The 23,406-nt window shown below is 48.1% G+C and overlaps 1 protein-coding gene across 1 annotated transcript in view; it reads left to right on the top strand.

Moving 5' to 3' along the window:
• Positions 1–22,842, top strand: part of enpp6 (ectonucleotide pyrophosphatase/phosphodiesterase 6) — a 55,067-nt gene extending 32,225 nt beyond the window's left edge. The window contains exons 4-8 of the mRNA XM_033018535.1: positions 9,260–9,401; positions 13,071–13,250; positions 18,062–18,199; positions 19,640–19,763; positions 22,491–22,842. Coding sequence (XP_032874426.1) covers positions 9,260–9,401; positions 13,071–13,250; positions 18,062–18,199; positions 19,640–19,763; positions 22,491–22,705 — 799 coding nt within the window. The 3' untranslated portion in view covers positions 22,706–22,842. The remainder of the gene's footprint in view (positions 1–9,259; positions 9,402–13,070; positions 13,251–18,061; positions 18,200–19,639; positions 19,764–22,490) is intronic.
• The last annotated feature ends 564 nt before the right edge of the window (positions 22,843–23,406 follow it).

The raw sequence follows: 23,406 nt of genomic DNA, 5'->3' as shown, positions 1-23,406 counted from the left end.
GCCACCATTTTTTTTTTTTTTTTTTTTTTTTTTTTTTTGGTTTTAGTGAATATATTCGATACAAATTCCAAAGGTTCATGTTTGGTCTTTTCGATGACCCCCTTTGTGATAAGTCTCACCAGTTCAGCTTGTCCCTCACGTTTCTCTTTGACGGAGGGAGAAATACCCTTTGGGGCCATTGTTGAACTGGCAGCGTTTTTTCTGACATGAATTGTATTTTATATCCACTATGCTTCAAACCGGTGCAATCTACCTCCTGTTAGTATTAAGCCTCCACCTCCCAAAAGTTGATAGGAACCAGACCCACCTACCTCCATGGTTACGGGTATTTCCTCTGATTCCCTTTGGTCGGACGAGGCTTGCGAGGTGTCTGATGTGGCGTGTTTGTTGGGGGTTGGCGCATTTTCCATGGGGCCTGGTCTAAAAAAGACTTACGGTGAAAGTAAGCGGACCCCGAGCTTTCACCAGTGTTGAATGGCGGATGTTTACTGGTGGATGCGGCGGGGTGCTGCCACTTGGTGGTGTGTGTTTTCAGTTTGCTCGTTTTATACCCTGCCTTCCTGAAGAGCAGCCTGTCTGGCTTATCGGCTGGTGTTTTACACAGCCCGGCAAATCGAGGACTGATGGCAGGGTTGATGATTTCTTTCCGCAGATTATTAATTTCAAACTGCGTGTTACACAACAACGCGAGTGTATCCTGTTGATTGGTGGTCATCTCGGTGTTGTTTATAGAACGAGCAAACGAAGTGATGCCTGCTGTCAATAGTCGGAGTATCCGCTGCAGCTTTAGCTCGTGGTGCCGGATGTTTGCCCCAATGTGTCCCCAGATTTGGCTGTTCACCGCTGGTACTTTTTTTAGAGATTCACAGTTGTCCGGCACCGTATAGGTATCTAAAGCTTCATTAATCACCTGCCCCTGCAGAGCTCTGTTGGAAAGGTGATTGATACTTGCCGCTAGTTTGGCCTCTAGCGGTTCCCCTGCACGGGGTTATGACACGTAGCGGCCCACTGCACCAAGCAGCTGTTCCTGCTCCTGCACCCCCTGCATACTCCCGAAATCTTCAGCCATAACCCCTTGTTCTGGACCAGCCCAGTCCTGGGCCCCAAAGCTATCCTCTGGAAAGGAGGATGCAATGGACAGTGCAGGAGGCACTGTAGAGGGAGTGCCTGACCTCCCTCTGCAAGAGCTCCCCTCCCGGGGTGCACCTTGCTGGAGCACCTGCTCCAAGAGCCGCTCCATGCGGCTCAGGCGGCTGTCCCTCCCCCTCCTGGGTGGAGAGACGTCTTCGTCCGACGAGTCGGATGCCACCGGCCGGTTGCTCTTCCGTTTGGCTTTGCCTCCAGCCCGCTGTTCAGACATTAGCGGAGCTGGACTCGGCTCGGTGTCAGGGATAGCGGAGCGCCCGGATAGCGCTCCTACCGCCTGTTGCTGCCCCCCCTTCTACTCTTGCGGAGTTGGACGGGGGCAGATTTCTTCGAAAGTCTTGTTTTTTCTTTTCGCGAGAGCGCTCTTTCTGCGCATCTCGCTGGAGCTGCTCCAATAGCTGTTGGATGCAGCTCAGGCGGCTGTCTCTCCTCCATTTAGGTGGAGACATGTCCCCGTCCGACGAATCGGATGCCACCGGCCGGATGCCTGTTCGGATGGCTAGACATCCAGCCCGTAGTTCAGGCACTAGCGGGACTGGGCTCGGCGCGGTGATGGGGATAGCGGAGCGCCCGGAAATTGTTCCTACCGCCTTCTTCTGGAGCTTTTGCCTTGTAGATGCGAGAGCGCCCCTCAAGCAGCGCGTCTCGCAGGCACCTGCCCCGAGAGCCGCTCCAGCGGCTCAGGCGGCTCTCTCTCCCCCCGTGCGGGTGGAGAGACGTCCCGTCCGACATCGGGAACACCTGCCGGATGCCTCTTCGGGTGGCTATGCATCCAGCCCGCTGCTCAGGTGCTAGCGGGCTGGCCTCGGCACGGTGTCGGGGAATTACGGAACACCGGGTCGCTCCTACCGCCTGTTGCTGCCCCCCCCTTGAACGGGGGACAGTTTTGTTCCAGAGCCTTTTTCTCTGCCTGTAAAAAACACAAGCAGAAAAAAGGCTCACCTGTAAAAGAAAACCTCAGGATACTCACCTGACGGTCCGTTTCATTCTGTAGCGGAGAGCCTATCTCCCGTTGCAGCCGCTGTTGCACTGCTGGCGTAATGCCGCGCCTGCGCACTGAGCGGGTTCTTCACGTAGTCACTCACGTGACTCCGAAGTAAAATTGGTTGGCAGACAGGAGTAGGGATTAATTGGTCCCTTTCAGAATGGCAGGCAGTGACTAGTGGGGTACCGCAAGGCTTGGTGCTGGGACCGCAGCTATTTACAATATACTTCAATGATTTAGATGAAGGAATAAAAAATAACATTAACAAATTTGCAGATGACACAAAGCTGGGTGGCAGTGTGAACTGTGAGGTGGATGCTATGAGAATGCAGGGTGACTTGGACAGGTTCGGTGAGTAGGCAGATGCATGGCAGATGCAGTTTAATGCGGATAAATGTGAGGTTATCCACTTTGGTAGCAAAAACAGGAAGGCAGATTACTATCTAAATGGTGGCAAGTTGGGAAAAGGGGAAGTACAACGGGATCTGGGGGTCCTTGTTCATCAGTCAATGAAAGTAAGCATGCAGGTACAGCAGGCAGTGAAGAAAGTGAATGGCATGTTGACTTTTATTACACGAGGAGTTGAGTATAGGAGAAAAGAGGTCCTGCTGCAGTTGCATAGGGGCCTAGCGGGACCACACTTGGAGTATTGTGTGCAGTTTTGGTCCCCTAATTTGAGGAAGGACATTGTGCTATTATGGGAGTGCAGCGTAGTTTTACAAGGTTACTTCCCGGGATGGCAGGACTGTCATATGCTGAGAGAATGGAGCAGCTGGGCTTGTATACTCTGGAGTTTAGGATGAGAGGGGATCTTATTGAAACATATAAGATTATTAAGGGTTTGGACACGCTGGAGGCAGGAAACATGTTCCCGATGTTGGGGGAGTCCAGAACCAGGGGCCACAGTTTAAGAATAAGGGGTAAGCCATTTAGAACGGAGACGAGGAAACACTTTTTCTCACAGAGAGTTGTGAGTCTTTGGCATTCTCTGCCTCAGAGGGCGGTGGAGGCCTGTTCTCCGGATACTTTCAAGAGAGAGCTAGATAGAGCTCTTAAAGATCAGAGTCAGGGGATATGGGGAGAAGGCAGGAACGGGGTACTGATTGTGGATGATCAGCCATGATCACAGTGAATGGCGGTGCTGGCTCGAAGGGCCGAATGGCCTACCTCTGCACCTATTGTCTATTCTTTCTTTGCCCTAGCCAGTTACTTGAAACAATGCAGTGTCAACCACAAAACTTCAACGTCTACAGAAACCTACTTCTACAGATGCGCCAGAGAAGCCATTTTATCAGGATGTATCAAGGGCCTGTCCCACTTTCAGGCGACTGCCGGCGACTGTCAAGTTTGCGGCACTCGCCTGAAAAACCAGGAACTGGAATAGTGACTGTCAGATTGGAGCACACACAAACACATCGCAAAGGCGGGGGCCAGGGAAAGCGGGGGAGCGCTGTCTGAAATTCGCATAGTGAAAAGCCAAGGTGAAACAGACACACACCGCGATGAACAGGAAGGCTAAGACGGCTAGCACAGTGTACGGTAAGTCCTTTAAATGACAATGGAGGAGGGGATGGGAGAAGGGGGGAGAAAGGGGGGGAGAAGGAGTGGAGACACTTTTAAGAAGCCAGACAACTTTTAATAAGCCAGAGATACACAGCTGTGAAGTTTAGCGGACATTTAACATTACCGGTCGGTTAAACTTGGTTCTGAAAACTTGTGCTTATGTTTTTTTTCCCCCCCGATGAGCCAATGAAAATGACCAGTCAGCAAAGGCAATTAACTAAAACTACCTACGACTACCTCGACTACCCATAACTACATGGTGACCCCATGACCTCAGCACCTACGACTACAGGATTATCGATTTTCTCCATGGCGACCAATTTTTGGTCGCAGAAAGTTTTTCAACATGTTGAAAAATTTGTGACGACCATACTGAGGCCGCAACTAGCTCCCAGATTGCGGGAACTCCTCACGACCATGAAGGAGACTCAGCAGCGAACATGTGGCGATCATGAGGTGAGCGCAAAGTCTCCTGCACTTGCCTAAAAAGTCGTCTAAGTGGGACGGCCCTTCACAACTTGGTTTGGGAACAGCTCCATCCAATACCGCAAGAAATTGCAGAGTTGTGGACGCAGCCCAGACCATCACACAAACCAACCTCCCTTCCATTGACTCCATTTATACCTCGCGCGCTCGGCAAGGCCAGCAGCATCATCAGGGGCGAGTCTTCTTCAGACTGAAGAAGGGTCTTGACCCGAAGCGTCACCTATTCCATCGCTCCATAGATGCTGCCTAAAGGGCCGGTCCCACGAGCATGCGACTCCATGCGGCAAGCGCGACCTAAAGGGCCGGTCCCACCAGCATGCGCCTGCATGCGGCAAGCGCGATCTAACGTGGTCACTTGAGCCGTACGGCCTCGCGGGGCCGGTCCCAATTCGATCGCCGGAGCCGTATGGAGTTGTGCGGAACTGGTCCCGACATCGCGTGGGGCTCCGAAAAACTGACCGTGTTCAAAAATTCTGCGCGGCAGCGGCCTGCCGGCCCGCATCTGCCTCGACGCCGTACGTCACGTGCGAACTTCCCAGCGGACTTCGCTCAAACTTCATGTCACTCACTCGACCTCCGCGTGGCTCCCGCTTCTGGTTTGGTCGTGCTTGCCGCATGCAGGCGCATGTTGGTGGGACCGGCCCTTTAGGTCGCGTTTGCCGCATGGAGTCGCATGCTCGTGGGACAGGCCCTGTACCTGCTGAGTTTCTCCAGCATTTTTGTCTACCTTCGATTTTTCCAGCATCTGCAGTTCTTTCTTAAACATTTAATCGAAAGATTTTGAAAATTTCACAATCCAGCGGCGACAGAAAAATGTTGCGACACTTGGAAAAAACACCGCGCGTTAATACGTCGTCACCGCCGCATCATGCCGTGTCACGCTGCATCACGCCGCATCACGCCGCATCAATTTTTCGGTGACCTGATATGTCAGTCAATGATGCCGGCAATCGCCGAAAAAAATCGCCAATTGGGACAGGCCCTTTACAGCGCCAGAGTCCCGGGTTTGATCCAAACTGCCAGTGCTGTCTGTACGGAGTATGTCCACTCTCCCCGTGACCTGCGTGGGTTTCCTCCGGGTGCTCCGGTTTCCTCCCACGCTCCAAAGACGTACAGGTTTGTAGGTTAATTGGCTTTAGTAAAATTGTATATTGCCTCTACTGTGTGTAGGATAGTGTTAGTGTGTGATGATTGCTGGTGGGCATGGACCCGATGGGCCGAAGGGCCTGTTTCCGTGCTGTATCTCTACAGTAAAAGTGCAGTTCATTGGGCTTGTATAAATGTGAATTGGCCCTAGTGTGTGTAGGATAGTGTGCTTGTGTGCGGGGATCGCTGGTTGGCGCGGGCCGAAGGGCCTGTTTCCGTACTGTCTCTAAACTACATTGAACTGCCCATCTTTTCTTGGAAAAAGATTGTATATCAACAGCTGGTTTAGATTGCATCAAGTCTTGCCCTAGTCTTGATTCAAACAAATCTCTAACTAGGTCATCAGGCAGCACTGATTTAATCATCTACACAATGCCCAGATGTTTCTAAGTCGTTATGTAATTTCCCTGATGGCTTCTTCAACTTGCTATTTATGCTTTACAGTTATAGCATCTATTTTCACACCAGATCAATTTTTGTACATGGAATCACAGAGCGAAATGGCATAGAAACACATCCCCTCGGCCCAATTCGTCCATGCCGACCAGAGGACATAAGTTTGAGGTGAAGGGGAAAAGGTTTAATAGGAATCTGAGGGGTAACCCTTTTCCGGCATCCCGCCCACAGCAGGACAATAGACAATAGACGCAGGAGTAGGCCATTCGGCCCTTCGAGCCATTCAATGTGATCGTGGCTGATCATCCCCAATCAGTACCCCGTTCCTGCCTTCTCCCCATATCCCCTGACTCCGCTATTTTTAAGAGCGCTCTCTAGCTCTCTCTTGAAAGCATCCAGAGACCCGGCCTCCACCGCCCTCTGAGGCAGAGAATTCCACAGACGTTGGGTGACCAAGGGGCGACCAAAACTGAACACAGTACTCCAAACACGGCCTCTGACGTCGCCTTGCACAGCTTGTGTAGAATGCGGAGACGTGGTGGGAAAGCTGTGCAGATGACTATCCCTGCCTGTGCGCCGACAATTGTTCGTTTGTGTGCGGAGGAAGAGGTTGGCAGCTGAGCAAAGAACGAAACAAAGGCCAGTTGCTGCTGCCACTACCCAGTGCAGAGTTGCTGGGTCCTGCAGTCTGGCAATGCAAGCCAATAACACATCCGCTGCATTCAAACCACATTCTTCAAGGGATGCTCGGCACAGAAATCCCCCGAAGAATCTTTCTCTGCAAAAAAACCACAAAAAAACAACCCCCAATAATTAACTGTGAAATTATACTCTTGAGAAAAGCGCCATGTGCAGCTGATACGGTCATCTTTAAAAAGCACACAGTCTGAAGCAATGGGAATCTGTGCATGCGTTATAGGTGATTCTCTTTTCTCCAATGTAGCACCGATTGATGCAAAAAGCTTCTGTGGGAAAAACATAAGGCCTTCAAGCGATCGAAACTAGGTCCAATGATATGAGCAGTCCCCAAAGGCAATGACTCATACTTGCAGAAATGCAGTGATGACTCCAGCATCTTAATTAGTTCTCCGTCTTATTATTGCACAAGGCCAGACATCTAGTCCACAAGGGGCAGCATGGTGGCGCAGCAGTAGAGTTGCTGCCTCACAGCGCCAGAGACCCGGGTTCAAATCCTGACTGCGGGTGCTGTCTGTACGGAGTTTGCACCTTCTCCCCGTGACCTGCGTGGGTTTTCTCATGGTGCTCCGGTTTCCTCCCACACTCCAAACGCGCACAGGTTTGTGGGTTAATTGACCGGTAAATTGTGTAGGATATAGACAATAGACAATAGGTGCAGGAATAGGCCATTCGGCCCTTCGAGCCAGCATCGCCATTCAATGTGATCGTGGCTGATCATCCCAGTCAGTATCCCGTTCCTGCCTTCTCCCCATATCCCTTGACTCTGCTATCTTTCAGAGCCCTATCTAGCTCTCTCTTGAAAGCATCCAGAGAACCGGCCTCCACCGCCTGATGCAGATAATTCCAGACTCACTACTCTCTGTGTGAAAAAGTGTTTCCTCATCTCCGTTCTAAATGGCTTACTCCTTATTCTTAGTGCACAGTAGTGCACAGGTGATCGCAATGATTAAAAGAATCTTGATTAGTGCGGGTGTCAGGGGTAATGGGGAGAAGGCAGGGGAATGGGGTTGCGAGGGAAAGATAGATCAGCCATCATTGAATGGCGGAGCAGACTTGATGGGCTGAATGACCTAATTCTGCTAGTAGTACATATGAACATAAACTTATGAAGCCTAAAGTGATGGGTGGATACACTTGAGGGAGGGTAGCAACGGATTACCGGCCACACTTCGCCAGAGTCGGAGCTCCAACCAGCGCGGCCTGAGGACTTCGGGTGCCGCGGTCTCCGGGGAGGAAGCAGCCGCTCCAGATATCTCCAAGCCGCTGAGGAGTGTTCACCCGACGCCGGAGTTCCAGCTTCCCGGCAAGAGGGCCTGAAAACATCGGCCTGGCTGCGGAGGCCACAAATAGGCCCCGACCTCGGGTGGTCACAGAGGAAGAGGACTGAACTTTCTGGTGCTTCCCCACAGTGGAAAATGTTAATTCTATTGTGGGGGGATGTTCATGTTGAATTCTATAATGTGTTGTGTCATTTTTCTTTTATTAATTTTTTTATGGATGTACGGAAACTTATTTATTTTATGTAAAGCACTTTGGTTTCAACGCGAGTTGATTTAAACGTGCTATATAGATAAAATTTACTTACTTACTTACTTACATTTTGTGCTGCCCCCCTCTCTTCCACCTTTCCCCCACCTTCTCCCCCCCCCCCTCTCCCAATCAGTCAGAAGAAGGGTCCTGACCCGAAAAGTCACCTATCCATGTTCTCCAGAGGTGCCGCATCACCCGCTGAGTTACTCCAGCACTCTGTGAAACGTCACCTATCCACGTTCTCCAGAGATGCTGCCTGACCCGCTGAGTTATTCCAGCATTCTGTGAAACGTCACGTCACGTATAGTATATCTTTATTGTCATTTTCCTGGGTACTCGCATACCCAGAGGAAACAAAAAAACGTTGCTCAACCAGTGTGCAGTAAAAAATAAATAAAAATACATATATCATGAACAAATTAAACACTCTACTCTCTACTAAACATCAACAGGCGTTCCGATCGGCAGCGGCACGACAGTGGCTCTGCTGCAGTGTGTCCAGGTTGGTGGTTGGTGCGCGATACTTTGGCAGGGGGCAAAGTCCGTTTATCAGTCTTATAGCCTGCGGGAAGAAGCTGAGGAGCATCCTGCTGGTTTTGCATGTTCTATCCATGTTCTACAGAGGTGCTGCCTGACCCGCTGAGTTCAATTTAGTGGAGAAAAACAGCTCGGAAACAGGCCTTTCGGCCCACTGAGTCAGCACATTAACACACACTAGGAACAGTTTACATTTATACCAGGTCAACCTTCAAACCTGTCTGTCTTTGGAGTGTGGGAGGAAACCGACGATCTTGGGGAAAATCCACAGGGAGAATGTACAAACTCCGTACAGACAAGCGCTCGTAGTCAGGATCGAACTTACAGCTCAAGTTAAGTCAGGAGTCAAGTGAGTTTTATTGTCATGTGTCCCAGATAGGACAATGAAATTCGTGCTTGCTGCTGCACAACAGAATATTGTGAGCATAATACAGAACAGTTCAGTGTGTCTATATACCATAGACCATGGTGCTGTAAGGCAGTAGCTCTCCCACTAGGCCACCGTGCCACCCTAAAGTTACGGAGTTACTCAACACTTTGTGTCTTACCTCGTTAAACCAGCATCTGCAGTTCCTTGTTTAAGAAAGAACTGCAGATGCTGGAAAAATGGAAGGTAGACAAAAATGCTGGAGAAACTCAGCGGGTGAGGCAGCATCTATGGAGCGAAGGAATAGGTGACGTTTCGGGTCGAGACCATTTCTTCAGTCATTTTTATCTAACCGCAGTTCTTTGCTGCGGCCTTCATATGATGGTGATTTGTTGTCTGATTAGGCAGGGGAAAGCAGATATGGCCGCAGTGTACTATGAAAACGTCGACGTGGAAGGCCACCACCATGGGCCCTGGTCCACGCAGAGGATTGAGGCCACCAAAGTGTTGGATGAGACTTTAAAACAGATGAACAAGAAAATTAAGGTCAGAAAAATGTGTGGCTTGTTCATTAATGCTTACTGTCCTTGGTTCGCCCAACCCTTTTACAGACTGATGTGAGGGTGAGCAGTGCCGGATTTACGTATAAGCTAAACAAGCTATAGCTTAGGACCCCCACTTTCTAGGGGGCCCCCGAAAAAATTGATGGGCCTCGAGGTCTAGGGGGGCCTCCGGCCAAGGCAGAACACCTACCGTTCAACTCTGGGCAGCCCCCTCTCTATCTCTCTCTCTCTCTCTCCATCTCCCCCCGCTATCCGTGTCCGGGCCGCCGGGCTCCGCTCGCTCCTCATCCGCCGGCACGGCAGGCCGCCTTGCACATGCGCACAACCACGGCCAGCACATCATCGGCCGCCCTGCGCATGCGCACTGCAACGGCAACTGGTCGGCGCTGGGCACTTTCTCCCTCGCTTTGAATTGTGGGAGATTTGGCCGCCATGGCTGTCCGGTCGTTGGGGGCCTCACAAGTGGAACAGCTTAGGGCCTCTCTTCATCTAAATCCGGCACTGAGGGTGGGGGGGGGGGGCGGGAAGAAGAAAGGAAGAGGTGGAGACAGTGGGCTGAGGGAGAGCTCAGAGGGGGAGGAGAAAGTAAGGACTACCTAAAATTGGAGAAGTCAATGTTCATACCGCTGGGCTGCTAATGGCCCAAGCGAAATATGAGGTGCTGCTCCTCCAATTTCCGGTGATCCTCACTCTGGCCATGGAGGAGGCCCTGGACAGAAAGGTCGGATTCGGAATGGGAAGGGGAGTTGAAGTGCTGAGCCACCGGGTTGGTTATTGCGAACCGAGCGGAGGTGTTCGGCGAAGCGATTGCCAAGCCTGCGCTTTGTCTCACTGACGTAGAACAGCTGACATCTAGAGCAGCGGATGCAATAGATGAGGTTGTACCATAGCCTACAAACCTGGGTGTCTTTGGAGTGTGGGAGGAAACCGGAGGGTTGGTGGTGGAGGCAGATATGATAGTGGTGTTTAAGAGGCTTTAAAGATAGGCTCATGGACGTGCAGGGAATGGAGGGATATGGATCACGTGCAGGCAGAGGAGTTTAGTTTGAACTGGCATCATGTTCAGCACAAACATTGTGGGCCGAAGGGCCTGTTGCTGTGCTGTACTGTTCTATGTTCTGTGTACTTAGTGAAGGAAAATGTTAAAACCGACTTGTTTGCATTTGAGTATGGATTTGCAGAGTGCTGAATTTTCACCATCATCTTCAGTACTATCAGACACAGCAAAATAAAGTGTCACACTTTGATATAGAATGTAGAACATAGAACAGCACAGCTCAGGAACACGCCCTTCTGCCCACAATGTCTGTGCTGAACATGATGCCAAGACCAGATGTGTAGGAAGGAACTTGCAGATGCTGGTTTATTCCAAAGATAGATACAAAGTGCTGGAGTAATTCAGCGGTCAGTCAGCGTCTCTGGAGAAAGAGGATGAGTGATGTTTCGAGTCAGAACTCTTCTTCAGGCTGACCTGCACTTTGATTAGTACGGATGTCAGGGGCTATGGGGAGAAGGCAGGAGAATGGGGTTGAGAGGGAGAAATAGATCAGCCATGATTGAATGGCGTAGATGTCGAAGTGCCGAATGGCCTAAGTTTGCTCCTAAAACTTATGAACCTATGAACTTAGATGCTGCCTGACCCGCTCAGTTACTCCAGCACTTTGTGTCAATAATGCCAAGATCTTCACTTATCTACCTGCTCATAATCCATATCCCTCCATCCCCTGCACATCCATGTGCCTACCCAAAATGCTGTTGTTACATTGTTACATTGTTTAATAGAATTAAGTGTGGATGAAGCAATCGCTTGTCAATTTCACTGCATCGTCAATTTCAATGCATCGTCAATTTCAATGCATTGTCAATTTCAATGATTTGCCGATTTCTATGACCTCCTTGGGTAACTAGCAGAAGATAGACGCAAAAAAGCTGGAGTAACTCAGCGGGACAGGCAGCATCTCTGGAGAGAAGGAATTGGTGACGTATTAGGTGGTAACCCTTCTTCACTCAGAGTCAGGGGAGAGAGGGACACAGCACTAGGGAAGGGCAAAGTGGAGTAGCAGCCTGCGTTCCTAAAGAGACAGTCCACTATAACCAAAACCTGTTATAAAGAGGTCGGGAATAACAAAGGTTTTATGTACTACAAGCTACACAGTGACTCATTCATTCATACTCACTCCGTTAAAAAATCCTTCCCCTGTGAAAACATATCCTATGATTCCGACATTTGTACAATAACCGCTTATCAGTTATCAGTTTAGTTTATTGGCACATTTACCGAGGTACATTGAAAAGCCTTTGTTGCGTGCTAACCAGCCAGCAGAAAGGCAATACATGATTACAATCGAGCCATCCACAGTGTGCAGGTACACGATAAGGGAATAACATTTAGTGCAAGGTCTTGTGTGGTGTCAAAGACCACAAATGCCTCAAAAGGAAAGTTTGCAGTTTGTATTGTGGAAAGCAAAGATTAAAGAGGTGTAAATAGCTCGTTCTAAGCTTCCCCCCCAGTCTAGTTTAAGTCAAAAATCAGAGTCAAGCACTTGCGCATCTAAATTTTATTTTGACAAAACACAATTATAGTTCCACTACTATACCTAACCATCACGGGTTCGATCCTCGTATCTGCCTGATCGAGCCCTCTAGGCCTCGCTCAAACAGAGACACTCCAGAAGGCCACGCAGTCCCAAGCGCTCTCCCAGAAGATCGATGCAGGACCTCAAGGCAGCGGGCTTTTATAGGTCCCCAGAACTCGAGGAGCCGAAGCACTTGGGGGTGGTCTCTTTACAATCCAATTACAGATATCGATTAACCCCATACATGACAGACATTTACCTAACCCAATAATACAGTGGCTAATACATTGTATTTGAAAGAAAGTTCTAGAAGGAAACAAAAAATAATAAACATTGAAACATGTGCCCTGAGATTCAAACAGTTTCTCCAAGGCTCAATAGTTCGACCAACCATCGATTAACAGGATGACTGTCTCGCAACATTATTTATACTATTTACAATGCTTTTGCAGTGATTTAATCGAAATGATGCATTTAAGGTTCATTTGCAAAATTGCTATACATGTTATCAATTTATGAGAAACAGGGAGAACACCTGGACCCCTCACCATCCTGCATACCAGTCTGAGCCTAGACTGTTGGCGCCAATCAAAGCCTGTCGAGTTCAGTTGCCAAGGGTTAAGCAATTCTGACAAGTGCAGGGATCCTCCATTTTATGGCGTCTTTAAGTTGGCCAATATTATCATTCCCCCATTTTATCATTCATGATAACCCTCATCGTAAATGATAACTCCAGAATACAATGATGACTGCTTATACTAACAAGAAGATGTTGATCTAGCTTCTCAGAATTTCATTGAGCTTCCCAAGTGTTCGTGGGCGTAGCTCCACGATTGCTGGATGGATCCTCCATTTTACGGTGTCTGTAATTTGGCCAATATTAACAGAGACCGTCCACGATCACTGAAATGTGTTATATAATAACGGGGGTTATTGTAGATGGAATGTTAAACTGCACTCTGAGGGTGTCGACTCGAAACGTCACCCATTCTTTCTCTCCAGAGATGCTGCCTGTCCTGCTGAGTTACTCCAGTGTGTTGTGTACATCACTGATCTTACTCTTTTGTTCTTCGCAGGAGGTGGGCCTCCAGAATGACTTGAACGTCATTCTGTTTTCAGATCACGGAATGACAGACATTTTCTGGATGGAGAAGGTAATCGAACTGGATCAACACATAGACATGAGGGACATATTGGTCATGATGGATCGAGGCGCCGTGGTGAGCATGTGGCCTCACGAAGGCAAGCTGAACAAGGTGAGCATTAAGAGATTGGAACGTATCATCACAAGGATTTTGAGGTCAAATGTTTTAACATTAGCCATGTTTTTAACATTAGCCGTGTGCGTGTGTGTCCGCCTGTACTTTTTGCGAAGGCTCCACGCCATCATCGTCGGCAGTAAGATGCTGCAGATGTCCTACCAATCGGTGGTCGCCAGTGGCATCATCTTCGGGTGCCACCAAGATGCAGCACAGAACGCCGCAGGAGATCCTTCTTCCCTGTGGCTATCAAATTCTACAACTCCTCCCCCCTCTGCCGTGGGGTAGACAGAAGGCCCTGTCCCACTTTCCCGAGTTACTCACAAACTCTCCCGAGTTTTCCCCTTAATTCGAACTCGGAGAATTACGGTAATAGCTGTTCGTAGGTACGCGGGGCTATTTTTTTTAACTCGTGGACATTTTTCAACATGTTGAAAAAACGTCCCGACTTACCCGATGCTCCGAGTTCCTACGGCTGGCATTACGAGCCGCTACGAAACAGCTACGGACTCCTACGAGCTCGCTACCGACATTCCCCGAGTTCGAATCAAGGGGAAAACTCGGGAGAGTTCGTGAGTAACTCGGGAAAGTGGGACAGGGTCTTGAGACTGACTCCTCTCCCCCCCCCCACCCCCCTCCCCAATCTTTGCACATCCCCAATCGTTTCCACTCGTCACTTTAATTTCATGTTTCTTTTTTTTATATAAATATTTTTGTTAGAAGCAATGTACAGTAGTATAAACCGTGTATAATTTAAAACAAGATGTTGTATACATTCCGTGTACAACTTCTTGTTTTTAATTTATTAATAGAAAAGTAGCAGAAGCAAAAAAGAGAAGGAAAGAGAGAGTTAAGTAAAGTAGTAATATTGATAGTTCGTGAAAGAATGGATAGAAAGAGAGAGAAAGAAAAACGAGAAAAAACTGAAAATAAGTAATAAATAAATAAATAAATAAATAAAATAATAAGAAAACAAAACAGAAAAAAAATAAAAGGGAAAAGGGATATACCTACTTCATATCTTTCCACACCCCACACCCAGTTATGAAACAGTTAATTTCCAGGGTTAAGTTGCACCATATATTTGGAATTTCATGTTTCACGTATCTATTGTGTTTTATGAATGTTGGCAGATCAATTTCCCTCCTGGGATAAATAAAGTTCTATCGTATCGTATGATATATTCTCATCTCTGTATCTTCCCCTTTGCTCTACCTATTGTACGTGAGTTTGGCTTGATTGCATTACCTGATCTGATCAGACAGCAGGCAAAACAAAGGGATTTGTTGTACCTCAATGCAGGTGGCAATAATAAGCCTCAACCTAAATAAAACATGAAAGACGTGCTCTTAGAACTGAAAAGGGACTATCCCACAAATATACCAGTTTTGAAATGAAACTTTAAATTTTGTTGATCATGTATCATGTTTCTTTAACACAATAGTTTGTTGAAGGTGTTATAAAGTCAACCAACGGGTCTATGATCAATATTATCATAGTTTAAGAATAAGGAGTATGCCATTTAGCATGGAAACGAGGAAACACTTTTTCTCACAGAGAGTTGTGAGTCAGTGGAATTCTCTGCCCCAGAGGGCGGTGGAGGCCGGTTCTTTGGATACTTTCAAGAGAGAGCTAGATAGAGCTCTTAAAGATAGCGGAGTCAGGGGATATGGGGAGAAGACAGGAACAGGATACTGATTGGGGTTGATCAGTAATGATCACATTGAATGGCGGTGCTGGCTCGAAGGCCCGAATGGCCTACTCCTGCACCTATTGTCTATTGTCTATTATCTGCCTGGATGCAGCAACGACCATCGCCGCTACTTCCAGGTTAGGAAGTTCGGCATATCCCCGACAACTCTCACCAACTTCTACAGATGCACCGTAGAGAGCATTTTATCGGGATGCATCACAGCTCGCTTTGGAAACAGCTCCATCCAAGACCGCAAGAAATGGCTGCGAATTGTGGACGCAGCCCAGACCATCTCACAAACCACCCTCCCTTCCATTGACTCCATTTATACCTCACACTGCCTCGGCAAGGCCAGCAGCATAATCAAGGACCAGTCACACCCCACCCACTCGCTCTTCTCCCCTCTCCCATCAGGCAAAAGGTACAGAAGTGTGAAAACACACACCTCCAGATTCAGAGACAGTTTCTTCCCAGCTGTTATCAGGCAGCTGAATCATCCTAACATAACTATAGTACAGTCCTGAGCTGCTATCTACCTCTTATCTTTGATCAAACTTTACTGGACTTTATCTTGCACTAAACCAGTGGTGGGGAACCTGCAGCATTAAGGCCGCATGCGGCCTTCTAGGCCATTAGGTGCGGCAATAGACAATAGACAATAGGTGCAGGAGTAGGCCATTCGGCCCTTCGAGCCAGCACCGCCATTCGCTGTGATCATGGCTGATCATCCACAATCAGTACCCTGTTCCTGCCTTCTCCCCATATCCCCTGACTCCGCTGCCTATTGAATAAATCCAAATTTTGTAGAACAAATCCTTTTATTAATATGTTTCTGTTCGTTTTTTATTAGTTTTATTTTAATCTTAAAATGATCGCATTTAAAATACCAAAGAGTAAAAGAAGATTCAACAAAATAATCTTCCCTGACTGATGGCCACAATTAAAACATTAGTAAGTCATGAGGGCTATCTATCGTGTTTTAAAACGGCCACATACCACATGTTATGTTCATGATTTAGTTCTAATGCGACTCTAGACTCCAGAAAGCAGTCACAACAAAGTCATTAAAAGGTTAGTTAACTTTAGAATGAACAATTTTTTTTCATTTTCTTGAAGTTAGTACATAGTAGTTAGATTTTAACAAAAATTTATTTTTATTTATTTATTTATTTAAAAAAAAAAAAAAAAAAAAAAAAAAATGTTTTAGTGTGTGAAAAAGAAAAAGGAAGAAAGAGAGAAAGTGAGGAAAAGAAGTAAAAAAAAAGAAGAGAGAAAGTGTAGAAAATAGGAGATAGGAGATGAGTATTTATATTCTTGACCATCTTTCACGCAGTCCTGAAACAATTGGTTTTTACGATTCTGTTGCACCATATAATAATAATAAATTTTATATTTAATGGGCGCCTTTCATACAAAATCTCAAGGACACCTTACATAGTAATCGGAATAAAAACATATAATCGGAGTAAAACAAGTAATTAAAGACATCACAATGACACAAATTAAAAACAGAATTCAATCCAAAAACAGAAAATCAAAAACACAGTGTGAAGAGAGAGCAGCGGCAACCAAATCGTGCCAGCGTCCACTCTCTCTTCACGGCAGCCATCTTGGACACAGACCTACAAGACTACAGTTAGACAAAAAAAATCATCCCCCCACAGTGGGTAGCACTGTGGAGGAAGGCACAATGTCCAGTCCCCACCCCATGTTCACCCCAAAGTCAGGCCTATTGAGGCCACCGCAGTTGCCTCTACGGAGGCCCGATGTCCCTGGCCGTTCTCACCGGGTGGTCTTGCCCCGGCGTCGGGAGAGTCCTTTCGGCGGCTGGGCCACCTGGAACGGCCGCTTCTTGGTTGGAGCCCGCAGCTGCCGAAGCCGACAAGGCCGCGCCGGTTTGGAGCTCCTAGGCTCCAGATGAAAAAGTCGGCGCCCCGCTCTCCTCACTGCCGCCTTGCCGCCTCTACGCACGCCGTCTCTCCGCTCCGCAAACCCGCAGCCCGGAGATGTTGCTCACGGCGGTCCAGCTCGCCAGAGCTCCAGCGCGGCGACCCAGGCAAGGCATCGCCCGCTCCGCTCCGCTCCAGTGCTCCAGCGCTCCAATGCAGTGCCGCCACGCAGGCCGAGGTGCTGGGTGGTTCCCGCCAAGAAACGGCGCTCCAAGCCCGCTGGTAGGCCACGACGACGGGTCGACGGGCAGCCCGGAAAAAAGGCTGCCACACCGACCAGGTAGGGACCTATAAATAAAGTAACACCTACCCCCCCACATTAAAAGACCATATCCCCCTACAAACAAAAAAACAGGACTCACTAAAAACTAAAATAAAACGAATTTAAGACGGACGGCTGCTGCTAGCAGCCGTTCACCAAGATGGCTCCTCACCATATGCTTCCAAGAAGTCAATAAATGGAGACCAACTCGTTAAGAATTGGTCTGGTTTATCTGTTAGGAGGAATCGCATTTCTTCAAGATGTGCAAAATAATGTAAATTTTGAAGTATATCTAATTGATGCGGATGCGGCCTTATTCGATTACAGCTAACTTAATAATAATAATAATGGATGGGATTTATATAGCGCCTTTCTAATACTCAAGGCGCTTTACATCGCATTATTAATTCACTCCTCAGTCACACTCGGTGGTGGTAAGCTACTTCTGTAGCCACAGCTGCCCTGGGGCAGACTGACGGAAGCGTGGCTGCCATTCTGCGCCTACGGCCCCTCCGACCACCACCAATCACTCACACACATTCACACACATTCACACACCGGCAAAGGTGAGTGAAGTGTCTTGCCCAAGGACACAACGACAGTATGCATTCCAAGCGGGATTCGAACCGGCTACCTTCCGGTTGCCAGCCGAACACTTAGCCCATTGCGTCATCTGTCGTCCCAATGCGGCATTCCAACATGAAAAGGTTCCCCACCCCTGCACGAAACATTATTCACGTTCTTCCCTGTATCCTGTGTCTGTACACTGTGGACAGCGCGATTGTAATTGTGTATAGTCTTTCTGCTGACTGGTTAGCACGCAACTAAAGCTTTTCATTGTACCTCGGTACACGTGACAGTAAGCTCAACTTAAATTCAAACTCAAACTCCATGATCTCTCCAGGTTTACAAAGGCTTGACGAAAGTAAAGGAGATGAACGTATACAAGAAGGATGAAATTCCAGACCGATTTCATTATAAAGGTGGAAAGTTTGTTGCTCCGCTTACCCTCGTTGCTCAACCTGGGTGGTTTATTGTTGAGGTAAGAGGTGATATTATTTCATGGTTTTATAAAATTCATTTATGGTAAGTAATAATGAAAAATAATGAAGGCTCAACAGTATTCGTAGTTTTCATCCTACACACGAAGGAGCATTTACAGAAGCCAATTAACCTACAAACCTGCACGTCTTTGGAGTGTGGGAGGAAACCGGAGCACCCGGAGAAAACCCACGCAGGTCACGGGGAGAACATACAACTGCAAGCACGATTTTTCGTTGTACCGTTCATGTGCATTTCGTTTAGTTTGGTCTAGAGATTCAGCACGGAAACATGCCCTTTGGCCCACTGAGTCGGCACCGACCAGCGATCCCCGTACACTAAAGGGGCTGTCCTACTTGGGCGACCTAATTGGCGAGTTTACAAGAGTTGAGGAGAGTTTGAAAAAAATGACATGTTGAAGACCTCCTTCGACTATGTTGAAGACCTCCTTCGACTATGTAGAAGACCAGCTTCGACCTTCTTCGATTATGTTGGAGTCCAGCTTCAACTAGCTATGACTAACTTCGGGAAAATTGGTCACCGAATAGTGGAGAGTGAAGACAACCTCCTTCGACCTCCCTTCGACTATGATGAAGACTATCTACGACTACCTTTGACTACCCTCGATTACCTATGACTAACATGCCGACCTACTACGACTAAACCTACGAGTAAAAAAGTATCCCGGGGGCGTCCCCTGCAGCCGACCTTGGAGCCTGCAGCTGGGGGCATTACCCCGGTTCACCCTCCCTACTGACCCCTCGCGTCCCTCGTCTCCAGCTCCCTTCACATTACGACTGACAAGCCTTCAGGCGGGTTCCCGGTCCCATCGACCGTCAGGCCTTCATGTGAGGTCCCGCTGACCGCTATATATTTATTTACATTTAAGAAAGAACTGTGGATGCTGGAAAAATCGATGGTAGACAAAAATGCTGGAGAAACTCAGCGGGTGCGACAACATCTATGGAGCGAAGGAAATAGGTGACGTTTGGGGTCAAGACCCTTCAGACCGAAGAAGGGTCTCGACCCGAAACATCACCTATTCCTTCGCTCCATAGATGCTGCCTCACCCGCTGAGTTTCCCCAGCATTTTTGTCTACCTTCTGCTATATATTTATCCGTGTTTTATGGCGTTAACGGGACTTTAAAGCTGCAGCAGGTAAGGGCCTGTCCCACTTGGGCACCATTTGCGCGTCACGCAGAGGGCGCGCGAAGATTTTGTACATCCCAAAATCCTGGGGCACCTTGCGCGACCGCGCATCACTGCCTACGTCACCACGCACCATGCGCGCGTAATGCACACATCACGTGCATGTCATGACGCGCGTAAATGATGTCACGTAAACGACGCGCAAATGACGCCCAAATGGGACAGGCTCTGTACTAGTTACATTGTTCCGTTGCTGGTATATATGAGAATGAAATGTTTATTTTCTTTCAGAATATACAGAAGTTGCCGTACTGGGGCAATGAAACAGGGAGTAAACAAGGTTGGCAACATGGTTGGCATGGCTATGACAACGAGCACATGGACATGAAGGGATTCTTTCTGGCATACGGCCCAGGTAACATCGCATTTGTTTTTGTTACAGCTGTACAAGACATTAGTGAGGCCGCATTTAGACTTTAGAGGTACAGCAGGGAAACAGCAGACACTCCAGCCCACCGGGTCCATGCCGCCCAGCGATCATCCCGTTCACCACCTGTATCCACACACTAGGGACAAATTTACCAAAGCCAATTAACCTACAAACCTGTACGTCTTTGGAGTGTGGGAGGAAACTTGAGCACCCGGAGAAAACCCACATGCTCGTGGGGAGACGCACAAACTCTGTACAGACAGCACCCGCAGTCAGGATCAAACCTGGATCTCAGGGCCTAATTGGTTGTATTTAGGTACAGTTTCTCCCTGCACATATTGTCTGCTCCACTGCAAAATCTCTTCAAGGTATGCGTACTTTGAAGACGTTCTCCTCCTCTAAGGGTCTCGACCCGAAACGTCATCTAATCCTTTTCTCCAGAGATGCTGCCTGACTCGCTGAGTTACTCCAGCACTCTGTGAAACATCACCTATCCATGTTCTCCAGAAATGCTGCCTGACCCGCTGAGTTACTCCAGCACTCTGTGAAACGTCACCTATCCATGTTCTCCAGAAATGCTGCATGACCCGCTGAGTTACTCCAGCACTATGTGAAACGTCACCGGTCCATGTTCTCCAGAGATGCTGCCCTACACGCCGAGTTACTCCAGCACTCTGTGAAACGTCACCGATCCATGTTCTCCAGAAATGTTGCCTGACCCGCTGAGTTACTCCAGCACTCTGTGAAACGTCACCTAACCATGTTCTCCAGAGATGCTGCCTGACCCACTGAGTTACTCCAGCATTGTGTGTCTAAGGCTTAAACCAGCATCTGCAGTTCTCCCTACACATGGTATTATCTGATCTGTTTGGATCACAGGCAAAACAAAGCTGTACCTCGGTACAGAAAATACCTAAACCTAAACCATTGATTCAAAATGGGATATTGCTAATTGTTACTGTTTTGGATCAACCTACAGTAAATGTACACCTAGAATTATAGCATGTGGCCCTGACATGGTTTGTATACATGTGGAGAGGTTTGGATGCTTGGGGATTAAAGTGAAATACTTAACACGCTCAAAAACTATCACACTTTGGCACAGGTCTAATAGATAATATATATATTTATTAATATTTTAAACTAATTTGACAAGTTTCAAATTAAATCTGTGTCGGGTAAATTAAGCCTGTTATGGTGCGGCATGGTGGCGCAGCGGTAGAGTTGCTGCCTCACGGCGCCAGAGACCCGGGTTTGATCCTGACTACGGGTGCTGTCTGTACGGAGTTTGTACGTTCTCCTTGTTTCCGTGTTGAATCTCTGAACAAAACGCACCACATTCCAAACCATGGTAGATAAAAATGCTGGAGAAACTCAGCGGGTGAGGCAGCATCTATGGAGCGAAGGAATAGGTGACTTTTCCGGGTCAAGACCCTTCTTCAGACTGATCTGGGATTGGGGTGAGGGGGGGGGGGGGGCGGGGAGAAGAAAGGAAGAGGTGGGGGCAGTAGGTTTGGGTGGGAAACCACCCTCTCCCCTGGTGCTTTCCCTTGCAACCGCAGGAAATGCTACACTTGTTGCTTTACCTCCCCCCCCCCCCCCTCCACCCCCCCTTGACTCCATCCAAGGACCCAAGCAGTCTTTCCAGGTGCGGCAGAGGTTCACCTGCACCTCCTCCAACACGCCTATCACACACACACACATCATGCACAGACAACTAACACACACAAGTAAGTTAGGATGGGGTAGAAGCCCAAAGGGTAGGATGGGGCTGAAGCCCAAAATGTAATGCCTGGACTGGTTTTTCACCAATAGGTATTGGTTTCCCAGGATCTATTTAATAAAATCACTTTTTTTTCCTTTTCACATTCACTAAAACAAGTGGTATTGTAACTATGTACTTTTCAGAGGTGATCTACACATTTTGTTTGTTACTTGAGACTTACATGTATGCAATTTTATATTAAAATGTAGCTTAGATCTGTTTGGTCCATTAAGTTGCAGGCACTTTTTAAGCACACATTTTGATTACTTTCCATTCTACCACAGAGATCTTTATATCTTAATAGACTTTAATTGTAATTCTATGAATCTGCAGACCCTGGCTGGGAACCTGGGGCTCACCAAAATTGTTCCCAATTGGGCCCCGCACCTCCTAAGGCCGGCCCTGGTCTGAAGAAGGGTCTCGACCCAAAGCATCGCCCATTCCCTTCTCTCCAGAGATGCTGCCCCACCCACAGTCACTCCAGCATTTTGTGTCTCCCTTGAATCTGGAGGTGTGCATTTTCACACTTCTGTACCTTTTGCCTGAAGGGAGAGGGGGGAAGAAGAGGGAGTGGCCAGTGTGCGACTGGTCATCGATTATGCTGCTGGCCTTGCCGAGGCAGCGTGAGGTGTAGATGGAGTCAATGGAAGGGAGGTTGGTTTGTGTGATGGTCTGGGCTGCGTCCACAATTCTCTGCAGTTTCTTGCGGTCTTGGATGGAGCTGTTCCCAAACCGAGCTGCGATGCCTCCCGATACAATGCTTTCTACGGCGCATCTGTAGAAGTTGGGGTGCGTGTGCGGAGGTTGTAGAAATCTGTAGACGTTAACTTCTTTAGAGTGATGGCAGTAGAGGGGGGGGGTGGGGATTGGGTAAAGCAGGAAATGAGAGGTGAGAGGTGGGACACGCCTGTGGTTGCTCGCGTCACTAAGTGCGTGTCGCCGTTCAGATTTCAGAAGGAGTTTCGAGGCACCACCGATGAGGGTGGTTGACGTGTACAACGTCATGTGCCACGTTGCTGGAATGAAGCCGCTGCCGAACAATGGTTCCTGGTCCAATGTGGCGTCAATGCTGAACAACGAGGCCGCTCTGCCCCTCGACACCACCACCGCCGTCACCGTGGCGACAGGAACGCTCGCCTGGCTGCTTCTCCAACACGTGTAGGATGGAACTGCAGGTGCTGGTTTACACCGGAGACAAACACAAAACGCTGGAGTAACTATCTTTGACCGGACTTTGCTGGCTTTACCTTGCACTAAACGATATTCCCACATCATGTATCTGTACACTGTGAATGGATCAATTGTAATCATGTATTGTCTTTCTGCTGATTGGATAGCACGCAACAAAAAGCTTGTTGCTCTACCTCGGTACACGTGACAATAAACTAAACTAAACCTGCAATATCCATGTACCTGTCCAAATGTTTTTTTAAACGCTGTGATGGTCCCTGCTTGAAAGTTGCAACAGTGCCTTTCAGTTTAGTTTATTGTCAAATGATGCTGCCTGACCCGCTGAGTTACTCCAGCACTCTGTGAAACGTCACCTATCCATGTTCTCCACAGATGCTGCCTGACCCGCTGAGTTACTCCAGCACTCTGTGAAACGTCACCTATCCATGTTTTCCAGAGATGCTGCCTGACCCGCTGAGTTACTCCAGCATTTTGTGTTTGTAATTTTGCATAAGCGATTGGAGTAGAATTAGGCCATTCGGCCCTTCAAGTCTACCCCGCCATTCAATCATGGCTGATCTATCTCTCCTAATACCCATTCTCCTGTCTTCTCCCCTTAACTCCTGACACCCATACTAAATAAAATATGTCAATCTCCACCTTAAAAATATCCATTGACAGCCTTCTGTGGCA

Source organism: Amblyraja radiata, chromosome 3 (genome assembly GCF_010909765.2).
Source record: "Amblyraja radiata isolate CabotCenter1 chromosome 3, sAmbRad1.1.pri, whole genome shotgun sequence".
Classification (NCBI taxonomy): Eukaryota; Metazoa; Chordata; class Chondrichthyes; order Rajiformes; family Rajidae; genus Amblyraja; species Amblyraja radiata.
The sequence above is the reverse complement of the archived record's forward strand: the minus strand, read 5'-3'. Positions and strand labels throughout refer to the sequence as shown.